The following is a 17122-nucleotide window of genomic DNA, read 5'->3' as shown; positions in this document are numbered from 1 at the left end:
TTTTTTCCACAAGCCCTAGTGTGATTTTAAATTTAAATTTTCAAAGTTTATGATCCTCTTCTCCTCTAAGATATTCTCTTGATGAACATGAACAGGGAAGGATCCTATCTATGACTGATGACAAAAGTCTTTGGTAGCCACTAAATTGCCTTTGGGCAGACAAGGTGCAATTTCCAGTTTACAAAACTGGAAATTAACAGTTATATGTGTGTATATACATACATATACAGTTATATATATACATAACTGCCTTCCTTACAAATCTAAGCACCTTTCAGAAATTCATTAGGCAGCATTGTAAAACCTCTCTGATGTGCCTTAGGTGAGGAATGCAGTAAAGAAACATGGAAAAAAGAGGCATGTCTGTTATGACCAATAATATATAATAGTATCAGAGAGCAAAGGCAAGGACTGGGAGAATGAAGAACTGCCACTTTAGGAGAAAATCAGGTTTGAGGTCATCTAAGAAACTTGAAAGTGCACAAATCTATGGGACCTGGTGACATGCATCTGTGGGTCCTGAGGGAACTGGTGGGTGAAGTTCCTAAGGCACTGGCCATCATATTTGAAGTTCCCACTGACTGGAAAAGGGGAAACCTAACCCCCATTTTTAAAAAGGGAAAAAGGAAGATCTGGGTAACTGCAAGCTGGTCAGACACACCTCAGTGTCCAGCAAGGTCATGGAGCAGATCCTCCTGGAGACTATGCTAAGGCACATGGACAATACGGAGGGGATGAGTGACAGCCAACACAGTGTCACTAAGTGCAAATTGTGCCTGACAAATGTGGTGATCTTACACGACAGGGACTCCTGAAGGCTGCTTCTCTGTGTTCTTTGTCACCAGGGTGCTGGTAGCAGTGGACCCGTGTTTTCCTTAGTCAGTCTCCTGTTGCTGCTGATGCCACTGCAGAAGGCTCTCTTGTTGCACTTCATAGTTCTTGCCAGATTTGACTCTAGGTGGGCATTGTGTCTCCTGATCCCCTGTCTTCTTGCTTGTGTAAGATCATGATATTCCTCCTGGGTTACCTCTCCCTTCTTCCCTCTCCCAGAGCCTCACAGTGGCCTGGCTTATTTTTAGATATTTAAGACTCATTAAGTTGACTCATAAAACTCATTTTCTTCGTTCTGGAAGGTCAGTTATGTCCCTCAAGGGTTATGTAAAGCAGAATAACTTGATGGTTAGGTCCAGCTTGACTCTTCTGTGGAGGAGCTGCATGGCTGAGGTTTAACCTGGAGATCTCTGTAACTTTTTTAAGTGTGTGGTATTCTTAACCTATGTGACTTGCATTAGAGCAGTTGATGTTACCTAATGGTAACGTCTGTGTTAAACTGCGTACATTATAGCACCTTAAACTGAAAGTTAATGGTTGGGGGGGAGGTTAATAGTTTGTACACTGTAAGTTTAGCATACAAACTGGTCTGTGTCCGGGCTCACAAGCCATGCTGCGGCTGCTACCCATGGATTAAGATTGTGTAACCAATATATGTCCACTAGATGGAGATGTATCACACCAGTTCCTATCCCTCCTGTCGGTGGGGTAGCAGGGTGCCTTGGTGTGTCACCCTTTCTACTTTAAGAACCGCAGCTTCCCGTGCCTATTTGTGGCAGGTATATTTAGTGCAGTTCAGACCCTATATATGCCTGCAGCATATTTAGAACGGGCTGTTTGGTCAGTGTGCGCTGTTGCCAGTTTACTTGCTGGCGTGCAGGAGCAGAGTGTATTGGTAGGATATCTTGTTGCCTCCCAGCGTGCATCGGCTGTGGATGATAAACTTCATTTGTCTAAGGCAAAAAGAAGGTCAGACCTTCTGCATTTGTGTTTTTCTTGTTGGAATCATCAGATCTTACTCCACATCCTGCCCCTCTGTGACAGCCCAGAGCCTGACCCCATGCTCCAGAGGCAAGCACTCAGGTACAGGTGGGGGATTGCTGGACAGTCCCATTCCCCTGCAGACTCCTCCCAGCTCCCTGCTGCTGGGCAGAAGAGTCCAGTGGAGTCGATAGCTTGTGGGTGAGACTCGACTCTGCTGATCTCAGAGCCTTTCCTTCCTGAACAAACATTTTCCATTCTGAAATAATCACCTCACTATATATAGAAAGCTCCTCCAAAGCGAAACCCATGTTCTTTGGGAAGGGATATTCCTCAAATTGTTTTCTTCCTTTTAAAAGCTCCAACAGGCCCTTTGCCATCAGGCTTGTACATGTTTGTGAATTCTGCTGATCAGAAGCATGTGTTCACCTCACATGAAAATAATCTGGATTCCCAATGCAGCTTCTGTGCTCCCCACCCCCACTGCACGGGTCCTGAGGCTGTCTGCAATCACAATCCACAGGATTTCGGAAACCACCTCCCCATCTCACTTCCTCCCAGCTGATTTTCAGGGGAATAGAAGGAGACTTGTTTGCAAGCAGGGGGGAAGTCCAGGCCTTGGTGAGCAGCTTTCTAAGAGGCACCTATGAGAATGGTGCGCTTCAGTCAGTGCTAAGTTTGCAGAGGCTGCTGCCAAATGAGGTCACCCTGGTGCAGAAACGTGGACGAAGAGCTTCCAGAAGAGGAGGATGGAAGAAGCCAGGACAGGAAGTAGAGCCGTCAGTAGCACAGGGCTCAGCTCAGTCAACTCCCTGCTCTGGAAATGCTGATTTCAGTTTTGTCTTGGCTCACAGACTAAAATGCATTAAATGGTTTCATTGTCATCTTCCTATTTCTCGTCATAAAAATCATTCTTTGGTTTGACACAGTTTAGTTGTCTCTCTGGAAGGTGTCTGCTGGGGCAAGCAGCATACACAGGGCAGTTCAGCCACGAGGTCTGGGTGCCTTTTGGGAATCACAAAGCTCAAAGAACCTCAAGGAGAGACTCCTTTTCAAACCATGTAACATCTGCTGAGCTAGCACATCTCTTGAGAAAGGCAGAACACCACGATACCAGCTTGGAGTGGGTCTTGCCAGGGACAGCAAGGATCATCTGGTCCAGTCTCTCTTGGGAAAGAGACAAGACGGCCCAGCACCCTGTTCAGCCAAAGATGGACAACCTGGACTGCTAGGGACCTCTTATGCCTTTTTCTTAGTTATTCTAGTGATTAATTCCTCCTTCAGTTGAACTGTTGCTCTTTACTTTAGTTTGTATAATGGCCATTCCACCCCAGTGCTCCTGTTTGTTTGCTAGATTGAAACATTACACACAGTGGAAAAAAAATTCTTTCTTACAGACCCTTAGAAATCACTTGTATTTTTAATTTTTCTGAAGTTCTCCATGTGGAAACTTGTTCTGCTGATGTTGACTCCTTCTTATGACTCTGACTGCTTTGAGTTTTCTACAGTCTTTATAAATATTGAACATCAAATTAGCATCACTAAAGCTGCAGTAATATAATTTCCCTATTGTTCTGTGTGTTTCTCTTTGGTCAGTCCGTACTTCCTTACAGATTCTTAGTCAAGATACTGAACAAACATTGATGATAGAAATATTAAAATTATTATTATTCCTTGTAGGAAGATTATCCACTTGGTAGGAATAGTAAGATGTACAGATAAAGACTGAGAAACAAACATCTATACGGTAGTTCTCAGTGTTTAGTTTATAGTTAGCCACAGGTTGAATATGAATCAGCTATGGGCATGTTGTTGCAAAACCAATGTAACATCATATGAGATGATATAAACAGGAATATAACTGGCAGGATGCATGAAGTAACATTTCTGGCTCTGCTTTGCTGTGATAAGGCCCTTAGCCACAGTACTGGGACCAGTCTTAGGGCCCTTCAGAGAATGTAGACAAATCTGAGAAAGTCCAGAGGAGACGGCTGGAGGCTGAGAAAATACAGGATGTGAAGATTAAATTCTCTGGGGCAGTTTAACTTGAAGAAAAGTGAGAAGATATGAGAACCACCTTGATTTGTAAAAGACAGTTGCAAGGAGAACGATCTATTTCCAGTGTTCATGACACTGGATAGTACAAGATAGAATGTACAAGATAGTACAAGGAAGAATGGGTTTAAATAATAGCAAAGAGAAATTAGCACTGAATCGGTGGACTGGCAGGTTTATGAAGTCTTCATTATGGGAGGACCTGAAGGTGCACATCTGCTGAGCATGACAGGGGCTCCTGTGCTCAGTGGAACCCTCTGTGAGGGATAGGAATAAAGCAGCTGACAGCCCTGGGTTTGTTTTTCCTGCTGTTTAAAATCTGCCCCTGCTCTGCTCTTTAGGAAGTACCTGCAAAGAATATAGCTGCTGTCTCACTTGTAGCCTTACCCTTCCATGTTCCTTGTTGTATCTACCTACTTGTCTTCACTTTTGATTGTTTTCTCTTCTGGGCATGAATTGTTTTATTGCTGCACTTGAAGTCTTAACCTTTAGATGCTGCTATAACTTACAATAATACCAAATGAGCTTTTTGAGAAGTCCCGTGCTGAGCTACCAAGGGAGCTGCTGGTTGGGAATGCAAGGAACTGGCAAAATTAAGAACAAGCCCAGGCCTGGGACAGGTGAAATGATGAGCAGTGGAACTCCCAGCCTGCAAGATGGATGGTGTAATGTAAGTAATGTAAGTTCAAGACAAGGAGGCAGCAAGGAGCAACATTTTAAGCCCAACTGTTTCACAGGTTTTGCTGTCATAGAGAATTCCTCTAAAAAAAGAGGCAAGGTGGACAATTGAGTGTTCAGATCATTTAGGACTGTACAAAAAAGAGCCATGGAAAATAGGCTGTGGGGAGTCCTTACCAGGCTACCATGAGAAAGATGGGTAGCAAGGGGAGGTGATGGCTCAGCATCCTTCCTTCAGGCATAATGTAGTGTGATGTTAAGACCACTGCTCAGTCCAGCTGCTTCCAACACTCCTGAGCTTCAGCACATTTCCAAGGTAAAGAGAAGGCAAAAACTCAACCTGCTGTACCCTAACTGCCCACCACATGCAGTGCAGGGGGAGGACCTGGCATTCAGGCTCCAGGCTGCTCATGAACAAACCCTGTAACACAGAAACGTGCCTGTTGCAGGACCTTTATGTGACAGGAGCTTTGTGTCCATCCTGACAAGCAGGAGATGCAGAGCTCTTCCACTGTAAGCTTCCAATCTAAGTCAGGTTGCCTTCAGCAGCATTTCCTTTGACCAGGCTTTGAGTACAGAGCTGCAAAGCCAAGGGACCAGCCCCATTTCCCAGGTGAAATGTTTTTGCAACTCCTTTATATTTCATGGCTTTCAAGGGCATTCCAAATGGTGAAGGCAAACTTGGGATCTCACCCCAAAGCCCTTACTCCTGTCTCAGGGAGAGTTGTGCTGCTTCTCTCTCTCCCAGCCATGGATGTTCCTAGCAGGTGCCTGCCTTCCTTTATTTTTAACCTCCATTCTGAATGCAGGAAGCCTTTGCTTGCTGTGAATGTCCGGGAATCAGAGCCTAAGCACATCCCAGAAGGATTTCCTGTTTGGGACTTTTGAGCTAGGCTTCAGCCTGCAAGCGTGGAAGCCTCCGAGCAATTTAGTGCTGCCGGGCTCCCTGCTAGTTGCTCCTGTCTGGTTCAGGAGCAGCCTGCCGTCTAGCAGGAAGGTGCTAAACTGACAGACCACTTCCCACCTGCTATGGATGAGGGTGAGAACATGGAGAGTCCAGTCAGGGTGGGGATGTGCTTGACTCCAGGATCGGGGACAGGGTGGCAGAAGAGCCACACGAGAGAGAGAGCACAACATCCCATTACAGTGCAGCTTTTGCCTGTAGCTCTAGGACAACACAAAGTACGCAGAGTGTGTTTTCTGTGCTACCTCCCAGCCATGCTCCGGTGACTACTGACTCCGTTTGCTCGGTTTCACTGGCTCCTACATTATTGCCATTTCTCAAGTTCACCATAGCACTGATGAATCCAGAGTCACCTTCACAATGTGCCCCCTTCTCCATACTCTGGTCTCCATGTTATTTCTATCGAAAGGCGTGATACAGCAGTCCTGTCCCAACCTTTACTACTACCAGTAAACTTCTGCCCTGAATAGCTGAATAGCAGATTTCTGCTCTTGTTTCTGTATCTGAGTTGCTCTTACAAGGTATAGGTTAACTTACATTTTTCTATCAGTCTGCATACAGCTTCAAAGGTATGTGCATGTCAGAAAGACTGTTGAAGATCTCTCTGAAGGCCAAGCACATGATACGGATCTGTTCACCCCTCTTTTGCCAAGGGGGATCAAGAATATATAGTAAATTAGAATTTACTGGGAAAAGGAATGCACTGATTTCCATTCCTAAGTAGAAACAACACTTGTGCACAAACTGCAAGTCTGAGAGGAGGGCTGTTTAATGATGTGGGGCAGTGCCTGGGGTTGAAGAATGACAAACGTCACAGATTACTGAAGAAAGGAGGAGTGAAGTGAATGTCCATGGAAAATGCAGATTGCTTGCAGTAGTGTGAAGGATTCAAGGCAGATTTTAAAGGGAAATGATAATTTGAAAACATGACAATAAATGGCAAATGTGATCAGCCTCTTTGGGTAGCTTTTTCCAGGGCTGTACAATTCTCCTGGTGAAAAACACCTTCCCCAGTGTTCACTCTGAATCACCCAGGCTGTAATTGTGCCCATTGTTACTGTTCTATTGGTGCCATCATCTTTTTAACATGTCCTAAAGTAGCATTAAGATGCCATTAAGAAGACCCTTAAGCTACTCATCACCAGCCTGAGCAAGCCCAGCTTCTTCAGTGCCTCTTTCTACCTGTCATGTGTGCCTGGCCCTTACCTCTCTGCTAGTTTTTACATATTCCTCATGAACAGGGGTGCCAGGAATGTACCCGGGATTTCAGGGTGGCTTCACCACCTCCCAGCTTGAGGGGATAATTATTTCCCTTGATTTGCTGCTCACCCTTCTCCTGTGTAGTGCAGGAAGTTGTTCGCCTCATTTGCAACGAGAGCAAACTAGGATTCTTGATTCTACCCCTACCTCCAGGTTCCTTTCAGCAGGAGTGCAATTCGGTTGGTTCCCACCCTGGACCAGTTACAGGTTATTCTGCCTCAGGAACAGAACTTTGTACTTCTCCTCATTGAACTTCATGAGGTTTCTGCTAATCCAATTCTTTGAGTTTCTAGACATCTCTCTTGACCAAAGTTCTGCCATGCAACATATCAGCCACTCCTCCAAGTGTCATCTGCAAACTTGCACTCTGTGTCACCATACTGCACAGCACTGGCTCACAGTTCAATGCTTGCTGTGCTTTCCTGGCTTGCAGGCACCAACTCCGTATCGAGTCACTGATCACTACCCTTTGAGCCCAGAGGTGCAGCCAATTTTCACCTACTGCTCTGTTCCTTCAGCCCCTACATCCTCAGGTTAGAAATTGGAAGGTTGAAGGGACCTTTAAAGGTCATCTAGTCCAAGCACCCACAACAAGCAGAGACATCTTGAACCAGATCAGATTGCTCCGAGCCACATCCAACCTGGCCTTGAACACTGCCAGGGATGGGGCAGCCACAGCTTCTCTGAGCACCCTGTAACCCACCCTCACTAAAAGAATTCTTTGTTATATCTAGTCTGAATCTATTCTTCTTTAGTTTAAAACCATTACCCCTTATGCTATCGCTACAGGCCCTATTAAAAAGTCCTGCCCATCTCTCTTTTAAGCCACCTTTAAGTATTGAAAGGTTGCAGTACATCTCCCCTGAGCCTCCTTGTCTCCAGGCCAATCCCCCTGCCATGTCCCTCAGCCATTCCTTATCACACTTGGGCTCCAGGCCCTGCACCAGCTCCGCTGCCCTTCTCTGGCCCCACTCCAGCACCTCAATGTCTCTCCTGTAGTGAGGGGCCCAGAGCCGAACTCAGGATTCGAGGTGCGGCCTCACCAGTGCCCAGTGCAGGGGCACAATCCCTGCCCTGGCCCTGCTGCCGCACTGGTGCTGATCCAGGCCAGGATGCTGGGGGCTTCCTGGCTGCCTGGGCGCAAGCTGCTCATGTTCAGCTCTGTCAATCAGCACCCCAGCATAGGTCCTTTTCCATGAGCAGTTTTCCAGCCACTCTTCCCCACTCCTGGAGCATTTCATGGGGCTGTTCAGGACCCAGCACTTTGCCTCATTGAATTTCATACCACTGGCCTTGGCCCATTGATCCAGCCTGTCCATATTCTCTGAATTGGTTGTCACTGGTGGAAGAACCTAGATATTTTCCTGAGGAAGGAGATTGAGCTGTGACCTTTATAGCACAAGAACTTAGCAATGGACTGTCATAGCCAGTAGTCACTGGCAGCTTCTCTACTAAGAAGGCAGAATAAAAGAAGGTCCAGCAGTGATTATTGGCCTGGAGGCAGAGTGGCCTCTAACCCACACACCAGTACTTCTGGGACCTGGCCTAGCTGGAGCAGGGAAAAGCAGTTCAAGCGGCCAGGCTGAGCCAAGCAGGAGCCACTGGTGAAGAAGCCTCGACAATCACTCACCAGAGTCTTGGTTTGACTCATCACAGACTGGTGAAACCCAACCACTTGCAGTGCAGGCACTACAGATGAGATAGTGCCTTCCACACGGACATTAGATGCCCTGATGTGAGCCAAGGTGCCAGCATGTTACAGGTTACAGCTACTTGGACTCTGGGCTCTCTGCATAGGAAGGAACAGAGAGCAGAGAATGGGCTGTGCCTCTGCGATCGTGGCCCCAGTGCCCCCAGTATCACGCACAGCCTCCCTCCATCTCCTGCCCAGCCCTCTCCTTGCCCTGTACCATCCCGACACTGCTCTGCCCTCGTTCCTGCCTATCCCTTCCCATTTCCCCGGGCTCCCGGCGCCCGTTTCTTCTTCCCCATCCCTCTTTACCCCGGCTCCAGCCGTTCTCCCCGACGCTGCACCCCGGACCCTTCGTGTCCCGCCACGGGATCCCATCGCCCCGGACCCCAACCCGGGGCCGCTCGGAGGCCGCCCTCCGCCGGCGCGCTCCGGTGGCGGGGCGGGGATGGGGGGAGCGGGGGGAGCGGGGGGCTGAGGGCGGCGCTGGGTCGGGTTTCAGCAGGAGCCTCCGCGCCGAGCCAGCGCCGACCCGCCGCCGAGAGCTCCGCGGGGCGACCGGGGCGGCTGCGGCACCGGGTAGCACCGACACAGCGGGGTGGCCGCGGCAAAGGAGCGCTTCGCAGCGCTGGGGGTACCGGAGCGGCCAGCGGTATCGAAGCGACCGCGGCACCGGAGCACCGGGGTACCGAAGCGGCTGCGGGACGTCTTGGCGGAGCCGGATTCTGCGGGATGTGAGCGCAGTCAGCGCGGGACGCGCGGTGTAAGTGCCAGCGCCGGGCACCGATCCCCTCGGGCTGCCCCGCGCCCTCGCCCGGCGTTCCGCGCAGCGGAATCGCCGCAAGGCGGGCCGGGCCGGACCGGGCGGGACCGGGACCGAGACCGAGACGGGGCCGAGGCCCGGGACTGGGACCGGCACCGAGACCGAACCACGGCCAGGACCGGGACCGGGCGCTTTGTTCTGCCTCCGCAGCGCAGACAATGGAGCGGGGGGGCGGGGGGGACGCGCCCGCGGCGGCGCAGCACCAGGGATTCGCGGCCGGACCGGCCTCGCCCGCGGCGCGACGGCAGCGGGGCTGGCGCTGGCAGCGGAGGAGCGGGACGGGGAGGGTGCGGGACCGGTGCTGCCACGGAGGTGGCCGCAGGGGAAGCGCTGCCGCTGGGCGGGAGCTCGGAGGAGCCGCGGAGGCGCCAGGCGGAGGGAACCGGGGCTGGCAGAGCTGCGGCACCGGGAGTTCACTGATCGCAGCGTCGGGGATGGGGATGTGCCCGGGACTGGGCTGTGCCGGGGGCGGCTGGGAAGCCACCGGCGGTGCGGGGAGCCCCAGGCGCCGGGGGGCCGTGGGGGAGAGAGAGGTCCGGGAGCTCTGAGGGAGGGAGACGCCTGACAGCCTGGGGCACCCGTGGACACGGCGCAGACACTGCCCTGCGGCACCTCTGCGATGGGCACATGGTGTGGTAGGGGCCAGATCAGATGCGTGTGGGCCGGAATGTGGGAACTGGCTAATGCGTGAGGAGATTTTATTAGTGTCCTCTGAGGGGGAGAGTGTTTCCAGAGGCAGGACAGCAGGCAGGAAGCTCTGGTGTGGCACAGAAATGGGATGCACAGGTATGCAGTGGAGCTTAACTGAGAGCGTGGTCACCTCATGGAAGGCTGGTCACTGTTCAGAGCTGGTATCAGAGGGAAACGAGGCCATGTGGCTGGGCTGGAAGTGAACAATAGGGTGCTGGTCCTGAAGGCCCAGGTGGGTGGTGGTGGAAGGGCCAGGAGGCATGGAAATGGTATCTGTAAGTAGTGGCAGACAGTAAAGGCTGAAGAAGAGTTGTTAGCCTAAGGCTGCACTGCTGGCAAGCCTGGGCTGTGGCTGGCTCTGAGAGGCGATAATGAGAAACTCTTGAGAGAGAGATCTCTGTGAATGTAGAAGAGAAAAGCATGTTCCAGGTCAGTAACTGGTGCTCAGCAAAGATTAAACGGGCTTCTGCATCCTTCTTCAACTGGACTGGAGTCTCAAGAAAACATCATTACATGACTCATGGCCTCTCATGTGAGGCTTTGGGTATGGCATCAGCAGCATCTGCAGCTTTGGTGGAGCTTTTGCACAGCAAGCACTCTGACATCTGTTTGTGGCATGCACAGTGGGTGCCATCTTTCCAGCTTCTCTTCTGGGGCCACTGTGGGCCTGCTAGGGCTGCCATGAGATCAGAGGTGCCACTGGCAGGCAGGGATGCACGCTGGTCCCTCTGTGATTCCAGATCCTTTTTGTTTGTTTTCCCATATGTGGTTTGTGTGCTAAGTGCAGGCTGGTCTCTCCTGGTCCCCTGATGCAGTCTGGGCTCTCCTGGTGCCCTGATGAAGGCTGATCTCTCCTGGTGCCCTGACGTAGGCTGGGCTCTCCTGGTGCCCTGGTGTAGGCTGGGCTCTCCTGGTGCCCCAGACCATCAGCTCTAGGCTGGGAGATGCTGATGGTGCAACTCATGCCATTTCAGCTGCCATTCTTGTTAACTTCCTTGCCGTGGCTGTGGGCCCCAGGCACCTCTCTGGACAGGTTCTGGCACCAACAGTTTTCTTCAGAGGATTCTGCTGCCATTGCTGACGCAGAGACTCGGTGCCGGTGGTGGGAGGGACAGCGAGGACGGGGCCGCCCGCTCACATTACACAGCCTGGGCCTGGACCACTTCAGCCAGTGCTGAGCTCTCTGCTAATTGGAAGCAGCTGTTGGGATGTGGTGACTCTGCATTCACTGAGGTCACTGCTGCCTTCCTCTGTGACCCCTGCCTGCAGCCTTCACAGGAGCAGGGGGCTGCCAGCAGTGGCTGCAGCCCTGGCAATTGCATCTCTTAGCAGAGAGGTAGCTACGCTCTGAAACAACCTACTTGTGTCTGGGGAGGATGGAAATGGAGAAGTTTACACAGACTTTTATCACAGATTCACAGACTGGTTTGGGTTGGAAGGGACCTCAAAGCTCCTCCCGTTCCAGCCCCCTGCCACCGGCAGGGACACCTTCCACTAGAGCAGGTTGCTCCAAGCCCCTTCACACCAGGCCTTGAACACGTATCACTGGTTCCCTACCCCAAGAACCCTAATTTCAAATCCCTGTTGCCACAGTGCTCTCAGCTGCTTCTCATGCTCCCCAAATTAAACTTTTCAGGTTTCTCCCCTCCCCGGCAGCAGCTCTGTGGGAAGCCCTCCTTGCTGCACTCCCTTCTGCTTCTCAAGAACCACATCGCTAATCAAACCACGTGGGGGTTTCCCCGTACCTGTGCCCTGATTTGTTCCAGGCACTGCCCAAAACCTTTCAGCTTCATCCTGTCCTCAGCAACTGAGATTGCCACAGGGAGCCTTGCCCCTCTAGCTGCTTTTCTGCTCTCCTTTGAATTTAGGTTTTGTCTGACCTTCTGTCAAAGCTTTAAACCCTCTGTCCTGCACCTTCCTATGACCTGGGCAGCTAGGGCACAGTTAGGGTGGGTGCAATCTCATCACAGAAGCAAACTTGGACCCCAGTCCCCAGCACTACATGTTCTGGATGTGTGCTGCTGTTACCCTTCCAGCTGGGGACATTTAACTGTTTCCAACAGAGACACAGGCCTGGCTGGGGCCACTGAGCTAGTGCAGACCCCCCGCTCAGAGCCCATGGTGGTAGAAGTATCTTCTTTTGACTTCTGCTCCTGAGGGATGGGGAGTATTCATACATGCCAGGTACAAGAAGAGTGTGTGCTCTCACTTGCCATAGACCTCAGACACTGGATGCTCACTGAAGCAAACACCTCTGTAATGCAGAAAACACTTTGTAATACTTTTTCTTTCTGTCACTAACCCAGGATTTCCACAGGGAAAACCGATCGAAGCAGCTGACCTGGGGTAGGAATGAGAGCCCAGGAATAATCATCCTGCGTCCCCTGGAAAGGGTTAACAGTGCTATAGGGTTCTTTTGATCAAGGGCTGACAATCTCAGTCCCCAAAATAGGCAATGTCAGCCACCTCCATCCTGCAAGACAGGGAGGTTCCTGCTGTCCTGCCTCTGCCATGAGCGGCTCCTGAGTGTGGTTATGGGACCAGCAGCAAACACTTTCAAGAGAGTCCAAGTGTGAGCTCATGCTGCCGCCATCCCCGCAGACCACTGAGCCTCGCTTACCGGGGGCTGGAAGCAGCTCTGGGGCTGGTGTTCCTCACCGGATCCCTGGTGCTGCTCTTGGGGATGGTGGGCAGAGCCCCGGGGGCTGACAGCCTGTGGGCATTAGGAGTGTACCCAGCGTGTCCAGCAGTGGGGTGGCTGCAGGGAGCTGCTTCCCTCTGCTCGTCCCTCCCCCACTGCTGCAGTGAAATGAAGCTACAGCAGGGGGAAATGAAGTGAAGGAGCCAGAACGAGCCAGGAGCAGTGAGAAGGAGACAAAGGAGGAGAGTGAGCAGTGGAGGGTGTGGGACCGGGAGGGATCCAGAGCAGCTGCTGCGTTCCTGCTGCAGTGCCACCACCCTCCATGGTACCCGCTCAGGGCATCCACAGATCTCTGTGCCAGGCCAAACAATGGACCCTGTCTGATTTTGTCCTGGGCATTCCCAGCTGTGGATACATCCTCTGCAATACAGCCACTCTGATTTATTGTTCACTGGAAGTAAGCCCGCACCAGTTTAGCTGCTGCCTCCCAGGGACACCAGATTTGCCCTTCTTGTTTTTTTTGGCATGTGGCTCTGTGGTCCTGAAAGGCATGTTACTGGTGGTGGTTGGGGGTGTCTCAACATGGTTGCTTGTTGAGCTTTCTCCCAGCTTGAGACCAGCTTTTTTTCGGGGTGGAGAGGTGCTAGGGCTGCTGTTTGTCCCCAGATCTCTGTCCCCTTGCAGGCAGCTTCAGCCTCACAGGGAGCATTCAGCTGTTAAAGGCACAGGAACACCCTGCCCCGGTGTTGCCAGAGGGCAGGTGTCTGGGAAGCACATCCTGTGTGCTGGGGTTCCAGCTGTTAACCTCAGCAGCCTTCAGGTGTGACCTGCTTGGCTGACCAGGTCTGACCTGGTGTTGTCCCAGGCCGTCACTCTGCGCACCCTCTGCTCTGACACATTTTCACGTTCAGTCCTTGCAAGGGGTAGGTGATACAGAGCAATGGGGTGGCATATATGTGACAGGCTTTCCCTTCCCACTGTTTTTATCCCTGTCCTTCCTTTGCTGCTCCTTCTTAACCAGCATCCTCTGGTCTGCATTCCATGCAGGATTAAAGGAGATCAAGCCACCCTCTGCTCTGCAAGTCACTAGCAATGGAACAGATGAAGGGGTCAGCCATGCTTCTGCTGGAGCTGCTAATTCTTGGAGGCCTGAGAGCTGGGAAGGGCTCTGCCGTCCTGGGCACCCTGGATCTACAGATAGATGAGGAGCAGCCAGCTGGCACCATCATTGGGGACATCAGTGCTGGCCTGCCTCCGGGAACTAGTGCCTACATGTATTTCATCTCTGCACAGGAGGGCAGTGGTGTCACCACTGATTTGAAGATAGATGAGAACACCGGTATCATCAAAACAGCTCGTGTCTTAGACCGAGAGACTCGAGACCACTACAGCTTCATTGCTGTAACCCCACAGGGCATCACAGTAGAAGTGAACATCCAAGTGAATGACATCAATGACCATGCTCCAGCCTTTCCCAGACAACACAGCACTTTCCAGATCCCAGAGCACACACCCATTGGCAGCAGATTTCCCTTGGACCCAGCCTTTGATGCTGACAGTGGCCTACTCAATACGCAGGGCTATGTGATTAAGGGAGACAATGTGGGGCAGGCCTTCCGCCTGGAGACACGTCGAGGACCCAACGGGGTCCTTTATTTGGACTTGGTAGTCAGCAACATCTTGGATCGGGAGAACCGTTCATCATATTCGCTGCTGTTGGAAGCCTACGATGGTGGCTCTCCTCCGCGGAGCACCCAGATGACACTGGATGTGTCCCTCCAGGACATCAATGACAATGCTCCTAGCTTTAACCAGAGCCGCTATCACACTCTCATCTCAGAGAACTTGAAACCTGGCAGCAGCATCTTGCAGGTCTTTGCCTCTGATGCAGATGAAGGTGACAACGGGGATGTGATTTATGAGATCAACCGTCGGCAGAGCGATCCTGACCAGTACTTCACCATTGACTCCCGGACTGGAGTCATCAAGCTCAACAAGGGTCTGGACTACGAAGTAAGGAAGGTGCATGAGCTGGTGGTACAGGCAAGGGACAAGGCTGTCCATCCTGAGGTCACTACAGCCTTTGTCACTATTCATGTGCGTGACTACAATGACAACCAGCCCACCATGACTATCATCTTCCTGAGTGAGGATGGCTCCCCACAGATCTCCGAGGGAGCCCAGCCCGGCCAGTATGTGGCACGCATCTCTGTTTCTGACCCAGACTATGGCGAGTACTCCAATGTCAATGTCACACTGGAGGGAGGGGATGGCAAGTTTGCCCTCACTACCAAGGACAACATCATCTACCTGATCTGTGTGGACCAGCTTCTGGATCGGGAAGAAAGAGACTCCTACGATTTGCGAGTGACAGCTACTGACTCAGGAACTCCTCCCCTCCGAGCAGAATCAGCCTTTGTGCTGCAAGTGATGGATATCAATGACAACCCTCCGCTCTTTGACCAGCAGGAGTACAAACAGAGCATCCCTGAGGTTGTGTACCCGGGCAGCTTTGTGCTGCAGGTGACAGCTCGTGACAAGGACCAGGGTCCCAATGGGGAGGTGCAGTACAGTATTGTGCATGGCCAGGATGTCCACTCCAGCTGGTTTGCCATTGACCCTGCCACAGGGATCATCACCACTGCTGCCCCACTGGATTACGAGAAGGATCCTCAGCCTCAGCTGACAGTGCTGGCCACAGACAGGGGAACCCCTCCCCTGTCCTCCTCGGCTGTGGTGCGTGTGGCCCTCCAGGATGTCAATGACAATGAGCCAGTGTTCAGGAGTAACTTCTACAACATGTCCCTGAAGGAGAACACCCCTACTGGGACCTGCTTCTTACAGGTAGGTGCAACTGTCAGGAGCTAAGCTTGAGGAGAGCACTGCCAGGGCTGTGACAGGTTTGGGATGGGGGACCTGCCACTGAAGGCTCTGGTGCAGTTGTCATGGCTTAGATGGGCAACAGTTGCATGAGGAAGGCTGGAACAGAGATCTGTGTGCTCAGGAATGGAGCAGAGCACTGTTACACCCCTTCTGCATGCAAGTACTGAGCGGAATCACTGATGCTCTGGGCACACCTCAAGGATGTCCTTTGTGCAAAGCACGGGGGTGACCTCAGCTAAGGCTGGGGCTCACTGTGCCGGGCCTGGCTTGCACAAGTAAGGAGTTGCCTTGCAAGCCAGGCCACTCAAAATGGTGCTCAGGAATATGGGCGAGACCTCTGGGAAGCTGCTGTGTTCTCTCTCCACCCTGTGAGGTCGCAGCCCAGGTTCATCAGTGTTTGTAAGGCTGGTTGTGAGCACCGGCATTGTTTCTGCACAGCTGGTACTGTTACATTACATTGGAAACAGCCCCTGAGGGATAGAATTAGGAAAGGACCTTCAAGCTCCTCCAGCTCCAGCCCCTGCCACGGGCAGGGACCCCTTCCATAGAGCAGCTTGCTCCAAGCCCCTGTGTCCATCCTGGCCTTGAACACTGCCAGGGATGGGGCAGCCACAGCTTCTCTGGGCACCCTGTGCCAGCGCCTCAGCACCCTCACAGGGAAGAGCTTCTGCCTTAAGATCTAACCTGAACTTGCCCTGTTTAAGGACCAGAGGTGAGGCACAGGCTGCATCAGCTTTGTGGTCTGAGGCAAGGCCTGGAGAGGTCCTGCCCCTCTGCAGGTTCTGTGGCCCCGAGCTGATGACATTTGTCGTTGTCTCTGGTCTGTTCCCTGCATTCGCCATTTCCATGGCAGCTCGGGCCCCGGCGCGGGGGCTGCTGGAGGCAGGGATGCAGCCAGGCTGGGCACGGGGCTTGGGGCTGGCGTGGGGAGCCACTGCAGTGGTGCAGCCCAGGCACCCCCAGGCTGCCCGGTGGGCCAGGCGTCGGTGAGGTTCGGGCACTTCTGTGTGGGGGTGGTGGGGTGCTGGGTGTGTGGCTGGGGCCGTGAGGAGCTCTGGGGCCCAGTGGTAAGCAGTGCCTATGGGGCCAGGAGGAGGGTGTGTGGGGGAGCAGGAATCCATGAGACAAGGCAAGAGGAGGTCCTGCAGCCTGTCCAGGGAGATGGGCCTGGAGGAGGAAGGGGAGCTGCTGAGACAAACCAGTCTACGGGTGTGCTGTGGGTGCACTGCTGGGGCATGGTGGGCTGGTGAGTGTGGGGCACATAGGGTGTGTCAATGGAGGGGACTGATGGGATGGGACAGGAGTGCTGGAGAGTGAGTGCAGGGCATGGGATAGGAGTGTGGGGGAAGAAGGAACTGGGTGGGAGCAAAGGCCAGAATAGAGAGGGAACATGGGGCAGGGGCGAGTGCAGGATGGGGCAGATCTGTGGGGTAGAGGATGAGTCAGAGTGGGACTGGGGGGAAATCTGGGCAGAAGCAGTGGGCGAGAGATGGGGAGGCAGATTTGGGTGGGGAACGGCGTGGGTTCGGTCTGTGTAGGGCAGCAATGCAGATGTCTGAGGTGGGGGGGATGGAGACGGGGACAGGGCTAGGAGCAGAGATGGGGAAGGGGTGAGGGCTGGGTTCA

The 17122-nt window shown here is 52.6% G+C and overlaps 1 protein-coding gene and 1 long non-coding RNA gene across 4 annotated transcripts in view; both read left to right on the top strand.

The window, feature by feature from the left end:
• The first annotated feature begins 885 nt into the window (after nt 1–885).
• On the top strand, nt 886–3373 carry LOC130600965 (uncharacterized). Of its 2 annotated transcripts, none has more exons than XR_008972558.1 (2): nt 886–958; nt 2336–3373. It is a non-coding gene; the product is annotated as an uncharacterized LOC130600965 (long non-coding RNA). The 2 variants fall into 2 exon arrangements; XR_008972559.1 differs by lacking the exon at nt 886–958 and adding an exon at nt 1286–1610.
• A 5555-nt stretch (nt 3374–8928) lies between these two features.
• The window catches only part of DCHS1 (dachsous cadherin-related 1), a 49867-nt gene continuing 41673 nt past the window's right edge, over nt 8929–17122 (top strand). The window contains exons 1-2 of one of the 2 annotated variants that reach the window (XM_057412675.1): nt 8929–9222; nt 13661–15457. In XM_057412675.1, coding sequence (XP_057268658.1) covers nt 13706–15457 — 1752 coding nt within the window. In that variant the 5' untranslated portion in view covers nt 8929–9222; nt 13661–13705. Of the gene's footprint in view, nt 9223–12255; nt 13537–13660; nt 15458–17122 lie in introns of those variants that run through there. The other variant, XM_057412676.1, reaches the window with a different exon arrangement.

This window comes from Pezoporus wallicus, unplaced genomic scaffold (genome assembly GCF_028554395.1).
Source record: "Pezoporus wallicus isolate ANWC-B61680 ecotype Strahan unplaced genomic scaffold, APGP_CSIRO_Pwel_v1 contig_8783, whole genome shotgun sequence".
Taxonomy (NCBI): Eukaryota; Metazoa; Chordata; class Aves; order Psittaciformes; family Psittacidae; genus Pezoporus; species Pezoporus wallicus.
Note: the sequence above shows the minus strand (reverse complement) of the source record. Positions and strands in the feature narration are given on the sequence as shown.